Source organism: Aptenodytes patagonicus, chromosome 26 (assembly GCF_965638725.1).
Source record: "Aptenodytes patagonicus chromosome 26, bAptPat1.pri.cur, whole genome shotgun sequence".
Lineage (NCBI taxonomy): Eukaryota > Metazoa > Chordata > Aves > Sphenisciformes > Spheniscidae > Aptenodytes > Aptenodytes patagonicus.
Window position 1 is genome coordinate 2530156 of NC_134974.1, and position 15196 is coordinate 2545351.

Consider the following 15196-nt stretch of genomic DNA (forward strand, 5'->3'; position numbering starts at 1 on the left):
GGCTGCTGGACGCGGCAGGAGCCCAACGGCGGCTCCACCAGTAAAACTTCCAGCCCCTGGCAGCGGCGCAGAATTTCAAGTGCCGGGTTTTGGCTTCTTCGTGTGGGCAGGGCTTGTGCCTGCACATCCAAAGGGTTCGGTAAAACCACCGCGAACCCGGGCTAAAAGAGGCAGATTTTTGACAAATTGGAATCAAGTCTCGCCTCGCCCACCGGCTGAAGAGCAAAACCCCGGTCTGGGGGAGAGCTGGAGCAGCAAAAAGCGGGTTCCAGCCCCCCCCACCCCAAACTGACACCAGCGCCCAGCCCACGCAACGCTGCGCTCGCACGAGGGAGGCAGGTTTTTTTCCATGCTAAAAAACCTTTTTTTTTTAAAAAAAAAAAACCCAAACCACAGAACACAAAAACCTTTCTAGGGCCTCCGCGCGCTCGTTCCCATCCTCAGCGTCCACCTGAATAGCAGCTTTGTCATCCCAGCAGGGCGGCCGCTCCTCTGGCAGCGGGGCCAGGGCTCCTCGGGCTGGTTTTGAAGACGCGGAGAGCTTTCGGGGTGGGGTGGGGAGAAATAGAAAATATCAACATCCTCAAAACCTGCCCGCTTTTAGCGCTGCCTAAATGAAAGCCGAAGGGGGGGGCTGTGCCGAAGCGCTCACCCCCCCCCCCAAACCCCCACCGCGGCCAGGGCTGCTGTGCCAGCCACAGAAGATGCCCAAACCCTTTAGGTTTTTTTTTTTTATACCGAAGTTTATTAGTTTTTAACTTTTAATATATTTAACCTTTTATTTTTTTAAAAAACAAAAAACAACAAAACACGTTTTGGTCTGACGTTGGTTAATGGTCCTTTTCCCCCACCCCTCTGCGCTGGGAGGTCTCGCCGCATCCCGGGTGGATGCGGGAGACAGAGCCAAGCCAGAGCCAAGCCCGGCTCCTTCTGTCTTCCAAATAAATAGAAACCAAAAAAAAACACCCCCCCCCCCAAAAAAAAAAAAAATCAGTTGCAAATTTGTCCTGTTACAGCTGGGGAAGGGACCGGGAGAGGCCACGGGGAGGGAGAGACTCGAAACCCATTTACAGAAGAGAAATGAGGGGATTAAACTCCTCCGTGAGACGCTAGTAGTGACTAAACCCCGCAGCTTCCTTCCCCCGAGTACTTCCATAGTGTCATCTCATCATTCAGCCACTAAAACACCCAGGACTCCCTCTGCTCCTCCCTCCCAGCCCTCCGAGGGCGAGGGCGGCGGAGCAGGGACCGCGACGGCTCTTCCACCGGCGGCAAAGCCGGGCACGGCTCGGGGAAGGGGCTTTTTCCCAGCGTTTGAAGAGGCAGCCGCAGGACGCGCTCCCCTCCGGCGAGGGGCTGGTCGGGAAAAGGGGGAATAACGCAGGGCTGGAGCGCGGCGAGGGGCTGGAGCCGAGCTCCCTGGCCACAGCCGATCCGAGGGGGCTGCGGGGAGGGGAAGGAGCCGTCCCGGAGGGATGCCGGCGGGAGCCGTCCTCGCTCTGCCTGTCCCGGGGCACCGCGGTGGATTAAGGCAGCAGGTGAAAGGCAAGAAAGGGCACCAACAGTGAGCGTGAGGTGGAGAAGCAGCGACCGCTGCCGCCCCCAGAGCCGCGGCCCCTCTCCGGAGGAAGCGACGGAGGGGGCCGAGAGGGGCTCTCCGGGGTCCCGGTTCGCTCTGCCGGACCGGGGAGGGGAGAGGATGGAGGGGACGGGGACCTTGGCGCTACGCGAGGGTGGCATCGGTGGGATTTGACATCTCACGGGTTTGGCCTCCGGCGGGGCCCCCGGCCGCCCCCGCCAGCGCAGAGACGGGGCGAGGGCGCTCAGTCGGTTTTGCGGTGGTTGTTGTTGAGGATGGGGTGGCCGTTGGAGAGGGGCCCGTTCTTCGCTGCCGCCGCCTCCTCCTCCTCCTCCGAGTTGTCTGTCTCTTCACGGTCGCTCCTCTCGTCCTCCACCACCTGTGCAGGGAGAGGGAAGGGGGGCTTGCTTGCTCAGCGGCACCATTTTCCTGCCGTGCCTCAGTTTCCCCCATCGCAACCACCGCGGTCTCCTCTCCACCCCAATCCCTCCCCACCAAGGGCTCTCCAGGACTCGGGAAGCCGAGTGCAGTCCGGCTTCGTGGTTTGGGGTCTCCCCTGCAAACCCCCCACCTCCACCTCGTTCCCCGGGGGCAGACCCGCGCGCCCCTCCATCCACCCCAAGCCACATGGGCCGGGTCCGGTCCGGATACAGCCCCTTCGCCCCGCAGCAGCGTCTCCCTGCGGGGCTGGGAGCCCCGAGCCGACCCCAGGCCCCCTCTTGCCTTTCCAGTTATGAACTTCTGGGCCATGCGGATGATGAGGTAGGCCCAGAAGATGTGCAGCGACTGCAGCACCACCATCATGAAGTTGAAGAAGTAGTAGCCGAAGAAGGCAGGGTAGAGATCCAGCGGATAAACCAGCGTGCAGTGCATGATCCTGCCGGGAGAAGCAGCTCTCTTACAGGCAGGGACTGGCATCCCACCCCCAGCGGGTCTCCCTGCCCCGTGCCTCAGTTTCCCCACTCATTCAACCAGCAACCGGCGCTCACCAAAAGGGCAGGATGACCAGGCGGGTGACGATGAAGACGGCGGCGAAGACGATGAAGATGTTGTTGCAGGTGTTTCTCCAGCCGGCGTAGTTGAACATCTTGGCGGACTGCAGGGGCAGAGGGGGGGGTGAGTTGGGGAGGGGACACGGGCCGTGGCCGTGGCCAAGTCCGTGGCGGCGCGGAGGGGGACGTACCTCCAGCAGGTAGTCCGACGAGTCGTGCAGGGCCATGATGAGCGTCCCTGCACGGATGTAGTTGGCGAACCAGGAGAAGCTGATGAGGATGATGGTGGCGACGTGGTGGATGATTTGCTCTTTGAAGTCCTGCGCCCAGGAAAGGGGGAGCCGGGGGTTACGGCAGCCTGGCTCCAACCCCCAGCGCCCCACCACCCCTCTCATCTCCAAGATCCCCTCCGTGGCCCCGGATCCTCCCAGCCTGCTGGTCCCTAACGCCCACCATGAGGGCGAAGAAAACCCTGCCAAGACGTCCCCGTGTCGGCCACCCCTGTCCCCAGAGAGCCCCGCCGTCGCAGCCCACCTTGCGCTTGACGTCGGAGGCGATGCTGAAGAGCAGGGACCAGTAGAAGGAGAGCTCGATCGTGTAGTACCAGTACTGGGAAGGCAGCATGCTCTGAAAGCCAAGAGACAGGTTGGGGGGGGGGATCCTCTACGTGCACCCTCCAAGGGGGTTTGATCCCCTTCCGTGGGCACCAGCCAGACCCATGGGTGTCCTGGGGACCCTTCTGCGCCCCATGGCGTGCAAACCCCTTCTCCGTGCATCAGCCAAACCCACACGGGTGCCAGAGACGCCCTCCCACACCCCCGGGGGCTCCGGTTCCCATCTCTCGTCGCCCAGGCAGCTCCTGGGGGCAGGGCGGGCCGCAGGATGGCGATGGGACGGGGTCGGGTGCTCACCTGGATGGGGTATCCCTTCCACACCTCCCGGAGGTCGTAGAACCAGGGTTTCTGCGGGATGTGGGGAGGAGAGAGAGACGGAGAGGTGTTAGAGGGGGCAGGGGGGGGGCCAACCGGGCCGGGCACGCGCGGCGGGGGCCAATACTTACATCCACTATGACAGCCATGCCAGCAATGAAAGCAATAAGGTAAAACGTGAATCGCCAACTGGAAAAAGGAAGCAGATGGTCCTCAGACGGGCACCGGGGCGAGGGAGGGAGACAGACGGACCCACCGGCCCCATATTCCGCCCTCCCAGGGCGGCTCCCGGCCAAGCGGGTGCCCCCACAGCCCCATCCACCGCAGGGACGTGGCCCACAGGGTGACGGTGATGCCGGGTGCGGGGTCTCACCTGGCCTCCCTGAACTTCTTGAGCAGGCTGGGCCGGTCTTGGTTGCGGCGGCGGCGAAACCAGCGCTCCACCTGCCGCACCGTGCAGCCGCTCTTCTTCGAGAGCATCTCCACGTCGGCCTGGGGGACGACAGGGACATCACCGCCACGCCGCAGGGCCCCGGCTCTGCCGCTTGCCCTCCCCCAGCCACGTCGAGCCCCTTTTGGGGACCCCTCTTCCCCTCACCTGCTTGGGGTGTTTGGTGGTGGCAGCGTAAAACTTCTCCAGCACGGCATTGGGGGTGGCTTTTAACCTGATCTTCTCCTTGACGTTGAGTAGCCCGGCCAGGGGGGTGGCCACGTACCTGGGGAAGGAGTAGGGGGACATAAAACGTCCCCATTTCTGCATCACCCGGCTGACGTGGCCCCATCAAAGCCACCCAGGGACCCACAGCCACTCGGTGCCTCAGTTTCCCCATCCCGCTACTGCTTCTCCAAGGTGGGTTTTACCACAGGGGAATCCCCCAGGTCCCTCTGTCACCCCCGGGTTGGGGGAACGGCCCCCCACGAAGTGGCAGGGCCGTATCCACCCCGCCGAAGGGTGCCTCCCCCTTCTCCCGCCGTCCCAACAAAGCCCCGTCTGTTCCCGGCCTCGGCTCGCCATTGTTTGCCCAACAAATCACTCCTCAAACGCCAGGGCCTGCGGCCGACCGTGCCGCGATAAGGGCGGCGGAGGATGCACAAAGCCAGGTTTGTGCGGGGCCGCCGGGGGCAGGTCCCCGGCCCTAAATGTGGGCTGGGGGGGGGGGGGGGCTAACTGCACCCCAGTAGGCAGGACCCCTGGGGTGCTACAGCCACCCCCAGCCGGGCTGAGGTCAGGGTGACACGTCCGGGGGTTCATCACAGCGTCTCCCCAGCCCCACGCGCAGCCCCCGGGGCGCAGCCAGAGCTGGGATCAGGGTGTCCCCCCCACCCCAGGGAAGGGACTCACGTCTCAAAGAGGTGCCGGACGATGAGGAAGAGGAAGGCCAAGGGCAGGGTGATGTAGAGATCGGAGGCTTTGGCGTAGACTCGCCCATCCCGGTCCTCCAGGTCGGCCCAGGTGACGTTCGCCGGGAGCCAGAGCCGTTCCCACCAAAAATAGCTGTACAAGGTCTGAAACATGCTGGGGAGGGGGGCGGGGGGGAGGAGAAGGGAGGGGGAGGTGAGGGGGGCACCTCGCACCCCCGAGGAGCGGGGAGGCCCTGCACGGAGGCGGCTGCTCGCACCCCGGACCCTCCTCGCAGCCGGTCACATCTCCCTCCGGCCGGTCACATCTCCCTCCGGCCGGTGCCACCGGCGCGGTCTGCAATGCCCCGGCTGGACCCGGCGCCCCAAGCCCCACCTCGGCTCCCGGCGAGCCCCCGGCCAAGCCACACGCGGGGGAGGGTCCGCGGGCCGGTGGAATCCCCCTCCGGCCCCACGGAGCGGCCGGGCGCTCGGCTCCGGCAGAGGGACTTCGCTCCCTGCGGCGGAGAGGTCAGCGGGTGATGATTAACCGAGGCCGGCTCTCGCTTCTGACCGGCGGGACGGATCCTTGGCACCAGCCGGAGGGAGGAACCGGGCCCCCGGTCTCCGGGACTTCCCTGCCCTGGTTCCCCGACGGCATCGCGTGGCGTGGCATCAGCCGGGGACGGGCACAACCCCGGGATGGCGGCGGGATGAAGAGGAGGGTGGGAGCCCCCCCTGCACCATTCCTCTCCCGAGCGCTGTGTCCGCATCCCAGGGTTGATCCCGGGCACACAGTCCGACGCCGGAGGGGGGGGGGAAACCGAGGCACGGAGCCCACCGCCGCCCCTCGGCCAGGCAGCCGCACGGCGCAGGATTAGGGATTTGCTGGCGGCACAATGAGCACCTTTGTGCCTTAAAAAGGCGCTGTGCGTCTCCCGCCGGGCACGGGGAGGGAGAGGAAGCCCAGCGCTGTCACCGTCACCGCCGCGGCGCGGGGAAGCCGACCCCGGCCGTGGGGTCAGCGCATCCCGGCTCTTCTTTCCCCTCCACGCTGGCACCTCCCGGGCCTCGGACACGAGCCGGTTTCTCCCCCCCACCCCGGGGAGCCAAGCCCGGGCTCTGTGGGGAGCTGGGATGGGGGTCGGAGGGGGGGGGGGGGGTGTCCTGTCCCCCGGGAGGCAAAATCCCCACCGCGGAGCAGGGATTTAGGCGAGGGACGAGCCGGCTTCGCTCCGGGCCGGGGGAAGAGGAACCTCCCGGGGCCGGTTTCGCAAGCCAAGGCGGGAGCGCGCCCCGATTCCCACTTAACCGGGAGAGGGGCCGGCGGTGCCGCAGACGGGACGCGGGCAGGTAACGGGCAGGGCAGGCAGGGCAGGCAGCCAGCGCGTGGGAAGACGCAGGGTGAGGCCCGGGTCAGGGCCGGCGGCATCTTCTCCCCCGGGGAAACGGGGACGCCGGGGCCCAGCTGATGTCCCGGGGATGGAGACGAGGCCGAACCGGGAACCGGGCGGGGGCCGGCACCGTCAGCCGAGACACCCCCCTGCCCCCCCCCCCCCCCCCCCCCGAGGTGATTTTAGGAGCGATCCTGCTGGAACGTGAGAAAACCCTGAAATTTCTAAGTTACGGAGGAAAAACCGGGGCTGGGAGCATCCCTGGGCACCGAATCCCGGCCGGGACCCTGCACCGGGGGCTCCCGGGGTGTCCCGCCCCCGGTGGGGGGGTACCGGGTCACCGGCGGCTGGAGAGACCCGGGGGAGGGAGGAGCCCCCCCCGGGGGCCGCACTCCAGCCCCGGCGGGGACGGAGGCCGGGCCCGGGGCCTCGCAGCGGGCCGGGGGGACACCGCCTCCCTCCGGCCCCGGCCCCGGCCCCGGCCCGCCCCGCCCGGAGGAGCCGGGGGGGGGGGGGACCCCAGGCACGGGGGGGGGGGGGGGACGACGACACCACCCGCGGGCGGCGGCCGGGAAGCACCGGGGGGGGCCCCGCCGGTCTCCGGGGCGGACACCCCCCGCCACCGGGCCTCGCCCCGCCCGTCCCCCAGCAGGCCCGGGCCCACCACGACGGGCAGGCCCGGAGGACTGAAGGGAGGGAGGCCCGGAACCGGGAACCGGGAACCAGCCCGCGCCGCCGCTCCCGTTCCCCCCCGCGGCCCGGCCCAGACCCGGCCCGAGCCGCCGCCCCGGCCCGACCCTCCCGCAGCGGGGCCGGGGCCGGCGGAGACCGGAGGCCCCGTTCCCCCCCTCCTCCACCCGCGCCCCCCCCCGGCCCCACTCACGCGCCGCCGCCGCCCGGAGCCGCCGCCGCCGCCGCCTCGCGCTGCCGCTCGCCCCCCCCCCCCCCGCGCGCGCCCCGCGCCAGGCAGCGGGCGGGAGTGACGTCACCGCCAACGCCGAGGGCCCGGAGGGGAGCGGGGCCCGCCGAGGGGCGGGGCGCCAGGCGCGAGCAATCCATCGCCGGGACCGGGAGCGGCGGAGGGGAGGGGAGGGGAGGGGAGGAGGAGCGGCGGGCGGACCCCGTGCCCCCCCGTGTGCCCCCCCCCCCCCCGCCCCGCACGCGCCCTGTGCCCGCCTCTGCACACCCGCTGTGCCCCCTATACGCGCCCCGGCGTACGCCCGTTGCTCATCCCTATACCTGCAGCCCTATATGTGTGTCCCCCCCCCACGTACCCCCCTGCGCGCCCTACGCTCGTCCCCCTACGCCCCCTATACACGCTCCTCCGCGTGCCCTACGCTCGACCCCGCGCACCCCCTGTTCGCCCCTACACACACCGCGACACACCCCCCATGGCCCCCCCGTACCCCCCCTTTGCACGCCCTATACGCCCCCTATAGACCCTCCTACGCACACCCTATGCTCACCCCTGCACACCCCCTATGCGCTCTATACCCACCCCCTATAGACCCCCCCCCCCCGCTGGCGGCGGTCCCGGTGCGGGGAGCCCCCTGCCGGCCGCGCCGCGCCACTGCACCCCACGGGGGGGCCCCGAACCCGCGTGGCCGTGGGGTGCGGAGGGTCCCCTCACCCCAGCGCCCCCCCCGAACCCACGTGTCCATGGGGTGCAGAGGGTCCCCTCACCCCAATGTCCCCCCCGAGCCCCCGTGGCCGTGGGGTGCGGAGGGTCCCCTCACCCCAGCACCCCCCCGAACCCGCGTGGCCGTGGGGTGCGGAGGGTCCCCTCACCCCAGCACCCCCCCGAGCCCCCGTGGCCGTGGGGTGCGGAGGGTCCCCTCACCCCAGCACTCCCCCGAGCCCCCGTGGCCGTGGGGTGCGGAGGGTCCCCTCACCCCAGCACCCCCCCGAGCCCCCGTGGCCGTGGGGTGCGGAGGGTCCCCTCACCCCAGCACCCCCCCGAACCCGCGTGGCCGTGGGGTGCGGAGGGTCCCCTCACCCCAGCACCCCCCCGAACCCCGCGTGGCCGTGGGGTGCGGAGGGTCCCCTCACCCCAGCACCCCCCCGAGCCCCCGTGGCCGTGGGGTGCGGAGGGTCCCCTCACCCCAGCACCCCCCCGAGCCCCCGTGGCCGTGGGGTGCGGAGGCCCCCACTGGTGTCAGACGGGCGGGCACGTGTGCATGGGGACAAGTCCTTTATTTGCCAAGGGCTAAGGCCGCGTTTCGGACACGGGGGTGCCCCTCCCTCCCGGGGGTGCGTGTGTGGGTGTCCCCCAGACGCGTGTCCCCCCGCGCCTCGGAGCAGGGACTGAGGGGTGGGACACACACACACACCCCCCCCCCATGTTAAGGCCACTGGAAAGATTTGGGTGGTCCCGGTGGTGGGTAAGGAAGGAGACCCCCTCGTGTGTGCCGTCCCCCCCGCTCCTGTCCCCAGGGACCCCCGCGGGATCTCCCCGGAGGACAGATGAGAGCGGGGAGTCGGGGGGCTCCAGGTGCAGGGACCCCGCCACACACCCCGGCCTGGCCGGGAGCCGGGGGGGCCACGGCGGGCGGTGGGGCAGGGCCCCCACGGGTGCCCCCCACGGGGGGCCGGGCACGGGGCGCTATAGGAGGGTGCAGTCCAAGTCCGGCTTCTGCCGCTGCCTCCGCTCTCCGGCCGGCCGGCCGCCCGGCTGCGCGCGGCCCTGCAGGCACAAGGAGGGGGCTGGGGAGCGGGAGGACCCGCAGAGACCCCCCCCATCATCCCAGGGGGGGACACTGCCACCCCCCTCGGGACCGGCCGGTGAGGCAGAGCAGGGGAGCGAGGGGGTGAGGACCACCCGCACCCCACGCTGCAGTCCCGGGAGGGAGCACCCGGTTACCTGCACTGGGACCTGCTGCTGCCGCTGCTGCTGCTGCTGCTGATGATGATGATGATGATGATGATACTCTTCCTGCTGCAGCTGGCGAGCGAGCTCCAGGTCACTGAGCGCGGAGGGGTCCTGTCCCTGCTGCTGCTGCAGGGACAGGGCGATCATGTAATCCTGGGGGGGGGGGGGGGCAGGTAGAAAAAGAGGCGGGGGGGCTCAGCACAGCGGACCCAAACCCCGCAGCATCCCCCGGAGCTGGGACGGGACTCAGATGTCCCCCGCCGCCACCGGTTGTCCCCTACCTGGTCCACTTGTCTCTGCTGGAGCCGGTGGTCCGGGGGGGCCGCGGCGGCCCCCTCCTTGCCCGGAGCATGGCTGAGATGAAAATCGGTGTCGCAGAAGCAGCTGTCCCCGTCCACGTTGTGGAGGCTCTCCCAGACCACCCGCTCCTCCTGCAGGAAGCCCTGGTCCGTCACCAGCAGGTAGAGGTGGCCCTGGGGAGAGGGGAGAGGGGACAGTCGGCCTCGGCTCAGCGTTGGGGGGGGGTGTCCACCGGCTCGAAGGAAGCCGGGGCAGGGGCCGGAGCCCCACCTTGTGCTTTATCATGGTGCTGAAGTGGTTGTTGCGGAAGAAGACGCTGAGCTCGCCCTCCCTGACGGCGGCCGTGAGCTCGCACAGCCCGTGGTAGGTCAACTGGGAGGCCGTGGACTCCAGGAACTGCTCCGCCACCAGCCCTGGGGCGAGAGAGCGGGGTGGGAGCGGGGCCAGGGCATCGAGCACCCCCCGGGGACCCCGGGGAGCGGGCGGCTGGGCGGCGGGGGGCCGTTACCTTCGCTCACCAGGCTGGAGTCGCTGGCCTGTTTGCAGGTGATGATCTTCTCCACCAGCTGGTTGTAGCTCAGCTTGCCCACGGCTTGCACCACCTCCGGGCTCTGCAGGGAGGGGAAGGGACGGAGGGGGGGGGGCGAGCACCGGGTCTGCAGGGACCTGCCCTCCCGCCCACGGCAGCCCAGGGCAGGGCGAGGATGGTTCAGTTTGAACCGTCCCCAACCAGCTGGACCACCGCTCCGTCGCAGGGAGGTCCAAGAAGCTGAGCTGGTGGCTTCCACCATGGGGAAGGACCCGTCATGGAAGGGTTTGGGTTGGAAGGGACCTTCAAAGATCATCTAGACCCCCCCCTTTGCCATGGGCAAGGACATCTTCTGCTAGATCAGGTTGCTCAAAGCCCCGTCCATAGTGTCACAGAAGGGTTTGGGTTGGAAGGGACCTTCAAAGACCATCCAGTCCAACCTCCTCCCGTGGGTCATCTTCCACTAGATCAGGTTGCTCAAGGTCCTGTCCAACCTGACCTCGAGCACTCCCAAAGGATCCACAGCTTCTCTGGGCAACCTGTTCCACTGTCTCACCAGCCCTCAGATCATTCCCTTGGGTCCCTGGACCCACGCAAGCCACTGGCCGGGCGGCAGGACAGCCGTGGGGCCAGCTCACCTGGGGGTCCACCAGCCAGCCGTGGTAGAGCGGGACGTTGAGGAGGTCGAAGACGATGCACTCGGGCGTGTACTCGAAGTCCGAGACGCCCGTGAACCGCACGTTGACGTCCAGCCCCGTCGAGAGCTTGGGGAGGACCGTCATGGTGTCGTTGATGTTCTGGGGGGGGGGGGGGGGAGAGGAAGAAACAAGGGGGCTTGCTCGGGAAGCGGGCTGGCACCCCACGTCTTGCAGCCCAAGGTTATCAGTGCTCCCTGAGACGGGGGGGGGGGGGGGATCAATTTTTGGGCTGGGTGACACGTGGCCTCGCTCCTCACCTGCTGGAAGTTGAGCTGCAGCCCCTCCGACGGCTCCCGGGGTTGGGTGGACAAGATGCAATCCCCTGCAAGGCAGCGCCATCAGCCCCCGGCGAGCCGGTTAACCACGGCACCCCACCGTCCCGGCAGTGGGGCAGGGGTGAGGGGGTCCCCGGGGAGCTCACCCAAATGCGCCATCAGCTCCTCGGCCGTGATCACCTCCTTCTGCGGGGGCAGCTTCACCTGGAAGCACCGAGAGGCTGGGTCCCCTTCCCCTCGCGATCCGGGAGGAGACGAGCCCAGTCCCCCATCGCCAGCCCCCCCAAATCCGCCCCCCCCGCCCCCCGCTTGCCTTCCACTGCAAGAAGAGGATGTTCATGATGGCCAGGAGCGGGCAGGGCCCGTTCTCGCTCTGCGTGATGACGGGCGTCCGCTCGCCTTTCCAGCTGATCCACTTCACGCAATAAAAATCCGCCTCCGCTTCCCGACTCGGGGTCCGGGCTCGGGGGGGCTCAGCCGGTAACCCCCCCGCCCCGGCACCCGGGCCGGGCACGGGGGCACCCGGCAGGGGCCCCCCACCCTCCGTGGGCTGCTCCTCCCGAGCATCTTCCCTCGGATGTTCATCGGCGGGGAGATGTGGGGCGCAGGCCGGCTGCCCCACGCCGGGGCTGGAAGGCACGTCCACCTCCCCGCCGCGCGGCACGGCAGCTCGCCCGTCCGGTGCCGGGCTCTCCCGGCCGCCAGCCGGCATTTCTTCCCCACCGACGGCCTCCTCCGGGAGCTGGCGGGTCCCTTCGCCGCTGGAAGGGGCCGGGATCGTCCCTTCCCGCTCGGGCGGCTGCTCCATCGGAGCAGGCGGCAGCGGGAGACCCTCACCGTGGCGTCCTGCCTCGAGCGGGTCCGGATCAGGCCCCTGGGAACGCTCCGGGTCCCTCCAGGAACAGCCACATCCCAAACCTCTCCCTTAGAAGGCAAAACTTGGGTATTTCAAGAAAAAATATATATATTAGTCCAATTTTTTTACCAGGTATGGCTCGTTTAGCTTAGATTTTTTCTCCCCCATCCCTTTACATTCATTTAAATAATGAAAAATAAGACGTTGGCTGCTCCCGCCTCTAAACCGCCGGTAAAATAAATTAATGCCACGGATGCGTGCGGACTTCAGCTGCCTCCTGTTTGCCAGGAAAGAGGGAAAATCCCAAACCAACCTGGGAGGAATCGAGGGGTTCGATGGAGCCAAAGCGGCTTGGAGGAAAGGTCGGAGTCCTGCGCTGCCGCCGGGGTTTTCCTGCAAACTCGGCCCGGCCAAGATGCTCCTGCGGAGAGATTTGGGAAATTCGGCTTTGAAACAGTCGAGAGATTTGGGAAATTCGGCTTTGAAACAGTCGAGAGATTTGGGAAATTTGGCTTTGAAATAGTCGAGAGATTTGGCGAATTTGGCTTTGAAATATTCAAGAGATTTGGGAAATTTGGCTTTGAAATAGTCGAGAGATCTGGGAAATTTGGCTTTGAAATATTCAAGAGATTTGGGAAATTTGGCTTTGAAATAGTCGAGAGATTTGGAAAATTTGGCTTTGAAATATTCAAGAGATTTGGGAAATTTGGCTTTGAAATATTCAAGAGATTTGGAAAATTTGGCTTTGAAATAGTCGAGAGATTTGGGAAATTTGGCTTTGAAATAGTCGAGAGATTTGGGAAATTTGGCTTTGAAATAGTCGAGAGATTTGGGAAATTTGGCTTTGAAATAGTCGAGAGATTTGGGAAATTTGGCTTTGAAATAGTCGAGAGATTTGGGAAATTTGGCTTCGAGATGCTCAAGAGATTCGGCGAATTTGGCCCTTAAACACCCCGCGCAGGCAGGAGCGCGGCTGCTCCGGCTCCGACTCGGTTTTCTGCCCTGCCCCTCCCCGGTCCCCCCGCCGCGGCACGGCCACCCACGCCGGCTCACCGGGGATCTCCTTAGCCCTAATCCTCCTCCCGCCCGGCCCCGGCTGCGCTCGGCGCCGTAATGGGGCACCGGACCCTCTTGCAGCCCCCCCAAGGGAGCCGGGGCTGCTCGGAGAGGGATGCAGGCGACGACGGCGATAAATGGTGACGGAAACGCCCGGGGAGGGTGGAAATTGGGGGGAAAAGGGGTTTTTTGGGGGGAGGTGGCGAAAGCCAAGGAGAAAATCAAGGGGGTCGGTGCCCTCCGGGCTGTTCCCGTCTCTTTTAGGGCCGGAGCGGAGGAGGAAAGACATTAATAAATAAATAAACTAACAGTGCAGAGGTAAGTAGAGAAATCAATAGGCGAAGAAACATTCTCGAGAGAGAAACAGGTATACAGATAAATAAATAAATAGCACTAGTAAAGAAACAAATATTCTTGACAGACAGGTAGGTAAGTCGCTTGAGAACAAAGCGACGTTCTTAATAAATAAACCCATAAATACATAAATAAGTAAACAGTCTTTATCAGCAAATAGCACGGAGGTAAGTATTCTCGATAGGTAAATAGCTATATAGGTAAATAAATAAATAGTATTATTAACCAAGCAAATACTGAACAAATATTCTCGAGAGAGAGGTAAGTAGATAAATAAATAGTCTTAATAACTAAATAACGAAGTAAAGAAATATCTTTATAAATAAACCAAACCAAACCAAACCAAACCAAACCAAAACAAAACAAACCAAAACAAAATAAAACAAAATAAAACAAAACAAAATAAAATAAAATAAAATAAAACAAAACAAAATAAAATAAAATAAAATAAAATAAAATAAAAATAAAATAAAATATTCTTTAAGACAGAAGAACAGCTGGAGGCCGGCGGCGTGGCTGCGGGGGAGCGGGCGCTGCCTCCCCAGCCCGCTGCCCACCTGCCCGGTGCCGAGCCGAACCGGCGGCGGCCGCTCCCGCCGCACCGGCCCCACCAGAAGCCGGGTCGGCGTCCGGCGAGGCGCCGCGAGCCGGAAAAACCGGCTGGGGGTGGCTGGTCCAGCCCTGGCCGGCGGGCGCCAGGGCAGGACGGGGCCGGCGAGGGCTCCGGGTGCCGCCCTGCCTCAGTTTCCCCACCTGGCAGCAGGGGACAGGCCGAGCATCGGCAGCCGGGCCCGCGGCGGGGCTGGGGGTCACCCCGGGACCCCCCCAACCCACCCCTGCTGCCCCCAAAGCGCCCCAAAACAACCCAAAATGCCGCCGTCGCTCCCACGACCCCGGTGTCGCCCCCCGGCCCCCGCCCGTCACGGCACCACCGGGGCAGGGGGGGGGTCATCACCCACCCAACACCCCCCCCCCGCCCCCCCGAGCGCCCCCCGGTGCCCCCAGCCCCGCTCTTACTTTGCAGCCGTTTCGCTGCCGTCGTTCCCCTGCTCCCTCCTTCTTTTCCTCCTTTTTCCTCCTTTTTTCCTCCCTTTTCCTTATTTTTCCTCCTTTTTTCCTCCTTTTTCCTTCTTTTTTCCTCCTTCTTCCTTTTTTCCTTCTTTATTCCTGCTTTTTCCTCCTTTTTCCTCCTTTTTTCCTCCTTTTTCCTCCTTTTTCCTCTTTTTTTCCTTTTTCCTCCTTTTTTCCTCCTCTTTCCTCCTTTTTTCCTTCTTTTTTCCTCCTTTTTCCTTGTTTTTCCTCCTTTTTTCCTTCTTTTTTCCTCCTTTTATCCTCCTCCTTCCTTTTTTCCTCCTTTATTCCTCCTTTTTCCTCCTTTTTCCCTATTTTTCCTCCTTTTTTCCTCCTTTTTCCTCCGTCCCTCCTCCTCTTTCCTCCCTTTCTCTCCCTCTTCCTCCTTTTTTCCGCCTTTTTCCTCCGTCCCTCCTCCTCTTTCCTCCCTTTCTCTCCCTCTTCCTCCTTTTTTCCGCCTTTTTCCTCCTCCTTCCCTTCTCCCCCCCCCCCTTCCCCTCCTTTTCCCCTCTCTCCCGGCCGGGCAGAGGCCTGCTCTCCGCCGCCGAGCCCCACGCTCCGGCTCTCTGCCAGGAAGGCGGATTTACAGCCGGGCGAGGAAGAGGAGGAGGACGGGCAGGAGGGGTGGAGAGAGAAGGCAGCTGCCTGCAACGCCGCCCCGCCACCGGTTCCCTCCGCCACGCCGAGGCGTCGGGGCGAGCCGGCGGCTTCCCCGGGCGAGGCCCGGCCGGCGGCGGCACCGAAAATCGCCGATTTTCCAGTTTCTTCCCCATTTGGAGGGCTGGGGCTGGGCAGGAGGAGGGGGGCGGTGGGCGCCCCCCGATTTCGCCCGCTGACGGGCCTACGGCTCGCGCGATGGCCACCGGTGGTCTGCCGGCCACCGGTCACCGGTTCCTGCTCACCGGTCACTGGTCACCGGTCACCGGTTACCGGTCGGGATGGGGCGACGCCATCCT

At 65.2% G+C, this 15196-nt stretch overlaps 2 protein-coding genes across 6 annotated transcripts; both read right to left on the reverse strand.

Annotated features, from left to right (window-relative positions):
* Nucleotides 1-734: 734 nt before the first annotated feature.
* On the reverse strand, nt 735-7151 carry CERS2 (ceramide synthase 2). Of its 2 annotated transcripts, none has more exons than XM_076360034.1 (11): nt 7116-7151; nt 4843-5016; nt 4099-4216; nt 3874-3992; nt 3632-3689; nt 3483-3533; nt 3106-3198; nt 2763-2891; nt 2569-2675; nt 2303-2456; nt 735-1958 (listed from the first exon to the last, which is right to left on the reverse strand). In XM_076360034.1, exons 2-11 carry the CDS (start codon nt 5013-5015, stop codon nt 1824-1826), a joined length of 1137 nt encoding a protein of 378 aa, XP_076216149.1. In that variant the 5' UTR covers nt 5016; nt 7116-7151; the 3' UTR covers nt 735-1823. The 2 variants fall into 2 exon arrangements, with proteins under 2 accessions (XP_076216149.1, XP_076216150.1); XM_076360035.1 differs by lacking the exon at nt 7116-7151 and adding an exon at nt 5236-5330.
* Nucleotides 7152-8408: 1257 nt separating this feature from the next.
* On the reverse strand, nt 8409-14791 carry MINDY1 (MINDY lysine 48 deubiquitinase 1). Of its 4 annotated transcripts, XM_076359933.1 has the most exons (12): nt 14187-14791; nt 12073-12180; nt 11741-11841; nt 11217-11664; nt 11050-11107; nt 10886-10950; nt 10569-10727; nt 9910-10012; nt 9672-9814; nt 9383-9574; nt 9093-9254; nt 8409-8915 (listed from the first exon to the last, which is right to left on the reverse strand). In XM_076359933.1, exons 4-12 carry the CDS (start codon nt 11613-11615, stop codon nt 8835-8837), a joined length of 1362 nt encoding a protein of 453 aa, XP_076216048.1. In that variant the 5' UTR covers nt 11616-11664; nt 11741-11841; nt 12073-12180; nt 14187-14791; the 3' UTR covers nt 8409-8834. The 4 variants fall into 4 exon arrangements, with proteins under 4 accessions (XP_076216048.1, XP_076216046.1, XP_076216047.1 ...); XM_076359931.1 differs by having other exon boundaries at nt 11217-11827; XM_076359932.1 differs by having other exon boundaries at nt 9093-9227; nt 11217-11841.
* Nucleotides 14792-15196: the final 405 nt, after the last annotated feature.

Excerpts from the sequence above, each read along its gene's own strand:
- MINDY1 (XM_076359931.1), bottom strand. The coding sequence starts at position 11,711 with ATGGAGCAGCCGCCCGAGCGGGAAGGGACGATCCCGGCCCCTTCCAGC. Across the intron at positions 11,108-11,216 it reads TCCTCTTCTTGCAGTGGAAG|GTGAAGCTGCCCCCGCAGAA; the intron begins GCAAGCGGGGGG and ends CGGTGCTTCCAG. Across the intron at positions 9,815-9,909 it reads CTCCAGCCTGGTGAGCGAAG|GGCTGGTGGCGGAGCAGTTC; the intron begins GTAACGGCCCCC and ends CTCTCGCCCCAG.
- CERS2 (XM_076360034.1), bottom strand. The coding sequence starts at position 5,015 with ATGTTTCAGACCTTGTACAGCTATTTTTGGTGGGAACGGCTCTGGCTC. Across the intron at positions 4,217-4,842 it reads GTCCGGCACCTCTTTGAGAC|GTACGTGGCCACCCCCCTGG; the intron begins GTGAGTCCCTTC and ends CTCCTTCCCCAG. Across the intron at positions 2,892-3,105 it reads CCTCCGACGTCAAGCGCAAG|GACTTCAAAGAGCAAATCAT; the intron begins GTGGGCTGCGAC and ends TCCTGGGCGCAG.